This window comes from Zingiber officinale, chromosome 2A (genome assembly GCF_018446385.1).
Source record: "Zingiber officinale cultivar Zhangliang chromosome 2A, Zo_v1.1, whole genome shotgun sequence".
NCBI lineage: Eukaryota > Viridiplantae > Streptophyta > Magnoliopsida > Zingiberales > Zingiberaceae > Zingiber > Zingiber officinale.
In genome coordinates this window covers 95,097,213-95,103,350 of record NC_055988.1, presented here as the reverse complement: position 1 = coordinate 95,103,350, position 6,138 = coordinate 95,097,213, and the positions used below count along the sequence as shown (strand labels likewise).

Here is a 6,138-nt window from a genome sequence, read left to right as displayed (position 1 = left end):
CATTAATAAAAAAATACAAATAAAAAAAATACAAATCTAATGTATGAATTTATTCCATGGATCAGCATATGGAACAATAAACTTAAGAATTAATTAACTATGTCCACCAACCTCCACCTGTCCTCCTTGATATTGTCTCTCTCCTTTGCCTCGTTTACTCGTCCTCATGTCCTTTTTTTTTTTTTATCGTTCGCAACCATGTCCACTCTCTTTTTGTCCAGACCCTCACCCAGAGGTGTAGTCATCGACATGGCTACCCTTGACTGTCACGACTGGATCGAGGTGTCGTCCACGTCGACGCCGAAAGCGAGCAACTATGAATTGAGGTCTTGCACGAGACGCTCAAGTATGGCATCGTGACGTGCTTGTGGACCGAATACCTCTACCTCACAGTTCATGACACACTCTCTAATGTCGGTGTCAGTGGCCATGCCTTCCTCCATGGCTCCTAAATTTTTTAATGTCTATGAAAAATACATTTAATAAAAATTTAAAATTCGTTAAAATATTGGAAAAGACAAGATGATAATATGCTAGCGCGAAGTGAACTCGAACCTCTTCTATGACGTTCTTGGCTAACTCAACCAACTCAGGATCAGCCCAGCCCGCTTCTAGCTCCTAGATCCGTCACTCCTTGCTCCAAATAATTTTGATTGTCTTTACTCGAAAGAAGTTTATGTACTAGCATCCAAATTATAACTACATGATTGATAAATTAGAGAAAAATCTCTAATCACAATGTTAATTTTGCATGCAATCTTTATGTCTAAAAAATTTTATTTCCACTTCATGCATGCAAAATTTTATTTGCTTCAATTTCTTATGCAAATATCATTACCTAATTGGTCCTTAGATTTTTTAGGTAAAATAGTTCAAAATGAGTATATTTTCTATCAAAATTACCCCTCATATTTTTTAGGCACAAAAAATCTAAAAATGAGTATAATTCCTGTTAAATTCAGTACTTTAAAATAGAATCGAGTATATTTTCTATCAAATTGAGTATGACTTTCTAATTGTCTCTAAGATTTTTTAGGTATAAAAAATCTAAAAATGAGTATAATTACTCTTAAATTCAGCACTTTAAACTATAATCGAATATATTTTCTATTAAAATTATCCCTCATATTTTTTAAGTACAAAATATTTAAACATGAGTATAATTTCTATTAAATTGAGCACTTTAAACTAGAATCAAGTATATTTTCTATCAAATTAAGTATGACTGTTTCCTATTTAATATAATTCCTCCTAAATTCAGCATCATTTAAAAAAAATCTAGTATATTTTTCATTCAATTGAGCATTATTTAAAGAAAATCTAATATATTTTTCATACAATTAAGGTGGAAAAAAAAGTCGTGCTCAATTTGATAAAAAATATACTAGATTCTAGTTTCATGTGTTGAATTTAAAAAGAATTATACTTATTTTTGGACATTTTATATTTAAAAATATCAAGGATAATTAAATAAATTAATGTTCATTATATTTGATTAGGGAGTGAAAATAAAAAAAATTATCAATACATGCAAAGTTTTATTTCTGATTAAGGACTACATGCAAATTTTTTCTTAAGCTAAATGGAAGATTTCCACACTATCCACACCCAAGGTTCCTTACACTCTATCTCGGAGGAGATGAGGGAATAAAAGGAAGAAAAATTTTTATTCTTGTTTGAGATAAAGTGAGTTAAGGAGAGGGAAAGGATCCCTTGCATGCTTGGGAATCAACACAATTTCTTACACTCCAATTTAGGGTGTAAGGAAGGCGAAAGGAAACTCAAATATATGTTGTTCCAATTTTATCTTTAATACTAATTGCTACTCGTGACTTCCTCCTAGTGGCGGTGCGTCGAGGCGGTAGTGGCTCCAATCTGTTCCGACGAATTCGACAGTAGCAGCAAAGCTCGCGTGTGGAGAGAATAGCAGGCGATCACGCTAGTAATAAAGCACATGAAAAGAGAGGCAAAGTAAGCACATGAAAAGAGAGGCAAAGTTGTTGTGTGGTTGCCGGAGCACAACTGGAGGGCAGTGTAGAGATGGCACGCCAGTAACGGAGGCCACAAGAGTTAGTACACGGATAGAAGAGGAAGAGGAAGGATGATGATGAAAAATAATTTAATTAAAACTTAGATTTTAATTTTCCAAACTTAGATTAAATTTTATTCAACTTCTAATTTTAAAAAAATTATATTTTTATAACTTTATAGGTTTAATCTCCCTTTTATCCTTCCTCCTAAATCACCATCCACACCACCCTTCTCATACCAATCTATCATCCTTTATCTAGGATCCGCCGACGACCCAGCAATTAATAGGATGAGATTTCAAATATACAATAATTACTTGATAGATTCTGATTGCACCGCCTCCCATATCCAACTCTTCACGTTGTCTATTCATTTTTTATAAGGTACGTCAACAATATCTAAAAAATATATTTACACATATGATAAAATATATAACTATTTTGATAACATTTATAAATCGCGGAGTGCAAAAATAATAGGACATTTAAAAACAATCAAGCAGCAAACCAATCACTATCATCGAAAGGATACGCGCTTGTCTAGAGAAAAGTGATACCTTATTTTGGCGTATCAACTCTTCAATTTGAATTAAATGAACCGACTGATCAGAATTTGAGAAAGACAATTTCAAAAATAAGGCAGGCCATCGTCGAAAATCTAGAGAAGTTGGTTGGTCGACCAAAAACAGTAGCACACAGTTTGGTTATGATCCTCTTCACAATCTGAAATCACTTCTAATATTGTTCTATCATGACACACTCTATGAACATAGAGTAGCAAAATAAAAATGCACTGTGGTCGGTGCGAAAACTTACACAACAGTACCTAGGAAAAATCCTTGCAGCAGCATGCGAAAGCCAGGAAGAGATAGAACCTCGGCTCAATCAGTATTGCAGCAATGATACCATCTTCTGGGGATCCATTGTCAGCGCATGACCCCCACTCAGGAACCACCATGACGATAAAGAAGCACCGAGCGGTATATGGTAGCAACGTGGAGGAGAACAATCAGGAGAATGATGAGATCGTCTAGCAGACCGACCAATCCAAATATACCTGTGCCAAGAGTATCGTATCGATTACGAAGAACATAATCTGAAAAGAATCAGCATGAAAAATTTGATTGGACCTTCTGGGATAATATCAACCGGACTGAGCACATATATTGCACTCATCACCATCTGGAAAAATTTACAATCAGAGTTTATTAACTGAGAAATGAAATGTCAAATGAACAAAACACCCTTGAGTAACTAGATCAAAGCAAAACTAAAAGGAATATAACAAAGTATAATATTGCTTGCAGGTTCAAATGTATATGAAGTTTTAAAGATGTGTATTATATTTACACTTAGTATGAATTAAAATACAACCTTCCTTGCATCACATTTACTTGTAATATTTAAAGCCAGATTCACTTCTAGAAAGTGTTATCGCGATGATGCGGTCTGTTTGGGAGGAGGTGAGGGATGGGTAAGTAATGGAAAGGTAATTTTTACCTTTGTTGGGAAGAAGGTGAGGGAAGGAGGTTAGGGGAGGAAAGGGAAACTTTTACTCTCCCTTATCCCTCAAATGACCTATTTCCTTACACCCCAAATCGAGGTGTAAGGACACTACCCTCCCTTCCCTTCCCTTCCCTTCCCTTTCTGTTAATGAACCCCCCTCACCCCATCCAAACAGAGGTTGAACAATCACAGTAAGTTATCTAGGAGCTTTAGTGCATAAAATTGATTATAGCTACTAGCTAATGCAAACATGTTTCGCCTCCATGCAAAATAGAACCGTATGGCTCGCTAAGAGTTGGTGGTACTATCTAATATGAGAAAAATGAAAATCACTCAATTTCACATTATTGTCTGTAAACTAGTGGCTCCATGTGCATGTCAATTGTCAGCATGTGACTGTTTCACACAACATCGTCAAAAATAGTATTCCACAAATTAGAAATAAAATGTGCAGTTCCTTGGTTAACCTAATGAACACTCATAAAGATTTTTTGTATTTGGATCCATAAAAGTTCAGCAATTCTACCATGAAATTAGAAACATTTGTCTTTTATTGATCACCTAAAATTATAAACTTTATAAAAAAAAATGACATTTATTCATGAGTGAAAATACATAAATATTTAGATTTTTTAAGTTTCAAGTGTAAGAAAATAAAGTACAAAGAACTAATCGTCTAATCCCTAGTTGTCTGCTATTTTTGAAGGAAGATCAGTAAATGAAACATAGGATTGTAAGGATCACCAGAAAAATTAAATAATTGATCTGAGCATACACTTGACCTTCAAAAACAATAAAGCAATGCACCTAGTCTGAATGATACTTACTATTCAATCAATTTAGACAAGGAAAATATTAGATAGTTAGCATAAGTTATCAATTACTTACAGCAAAAATCATTCGTGCCCTGAATACAAGAGGCAGTGACCTCTGTGGATCCATCAACTCTCTTAACAGCCTTCGCATGAAGAATGGCAGATCTCTTAACCTCTGTGGTGTTAGTATGATTTACTTAATGACTTGGAAATCAATTGTGGGATTGTCTAAATATCAAGAAACTTGAACTAAAAAGACATAAGAAAGCTCATTCTGCATTAAATTAAAATGAAGATGAAAGTAAACCTCCCTTCCTGAATAGAATAACAACAATACATTCAATGTTCCCTTCAGGATATTTAGTAATCCTAACTATTTGTCTAAAGACCACCAACATGAATATTTGGCTAAGATTTCTCTAAATTAAACTAACATTATCAGATAGATTACATATGTCCTGATTATTAGTATTGACAATGATAAAAAAAATATACCTGTATAAGGCTGGATGAGCCTCCACCAAAATTTCGGTTATATTTCTCTATGTTTTCAAGAATTTGACTAGCTTCTGTATCTTGCCTTTCTTGTGCAGCAGCATCGGTGGGTATAAGCAAAGTTATGAAACGACGGCAAATGGGGCATTTGCATGGTTGAAGGGCCGACCCATGATGCCAGACACGCAAAATACAATTTCCTAGCAATTATTCCAGAATGGTGTCCAATCATTAGGGGGGAAAGAAAGAAACAGAAATTGTGGCCAATGCTAACTTCCTCAGGAACTTAGCAAACCTGGAAGTATATTTGCAACATTTTGAAAATGAAATCAAGGGAACATCACGGCTAATACTCTTGGGGGTAAATGAAGTTTCTTTCAAGCGAAATACAGAGAGAAAAAAATAGTGGGTAAACGATGGGAAGCAAAACGAACAGCAAACGGTGGTGACTTTACATAATCGTGTTAGATTCGTCGAGGGAAACTGTGCATTATATTAACAAGGCACATCAAAAATGCAATATTGTGCAATCAAAAAATAAATCAAATCTCCCACCTGACGGCAAAATCAGTAAGGAAAAAAAAGGAAAGTTAATCTCAGTGTAATGTATCCCAAAACAACAAAATAGGGAAATTTAATCTAGAACAAGAAACTAGGGTTAAGGATTGCAAAGGGGGAGGAGGGAGGGAAAGGAAGTTGGAATATGCTCTGACCGCAGAACCAATGGGAGCAATTGGCTTGGCAAGGGAGGGTGAACCAATCGTGACAGATCGAGCAGACGTCGTCCTCCGGCGGCGATTCCATCGTGCCTTTCCTTCGCTACGAGGGATTTCGATGACAAGGATTGTTGAGGGAGGAACGAAGCGGATCGGGTTTCCACACTCGTAGATAGAAAGTGTGCTCTTATGTTAAAAGTACAATCATCGGATAAAATTGCATAGCCACTGATTGAAGTACAGCCCGCCCGCAGGATCATGGTGCAGCGCAAGGGTCTCTTAATTGGATCTAATGATTAAGTATGAAGTATCGTCATTATAAAATCTGAAATTTGAATCTAATACGGTATAGAGTATGGTTCAGGTCATCTCTCACAAGAAATCTAGCCAAAAAAAAAAAAAAAAATAGATCGATGCACGAAATTTCCATCATACAAGGTCTCGGGGAAGGATCCATTGTATATAGTCTTATCCTGCTTTTTACAAGAGGCTATTTTCAAGATTCAAATCCGTGACCTTTTCATCATATGATAATAATTTTACCGTTGTGCTAAGACTCCTTTTATATATAATCAA

General features: G+C 35.3%; 1 protein-coding gene across 1 annotated transcript; it reads right to left on the bottom strand.

Moving 5' to 3' along the window:
- Positions 1 to 2,677: 2,677 nt before the first annotated feature.
- LOC122041600 (E3 ubiquitin-protein ligase RNF170-like) lies at positions 2,678 to 5,789 on the bottom strand. Its single transcript, XM_042601342.1, has 5 exons — positions 5,560 to 5,789; positions 4,847 to 5,046; positions 4,425 to 4,526; positions 3,161 to 3,212; positions 2,678 to 3,087 (listed from the first exon to the last, which is right to left on the bottom strand). The coding sequence occupies exons 1-5, from the start codon at positions 5,648 to 5,650 to the stop codon at positions 2,975 to 2,977; spliced, it is 558 nt and encodes a 185-aa protein (XP_042457276.1). The 5' UTR covers positions 5,651 to 5,789; the 3' UTR covers positions 2,678 to 2,974.
- Between the last annotated feature and the right edge of the window lie 349 nt (positions 5,790 to 6,138).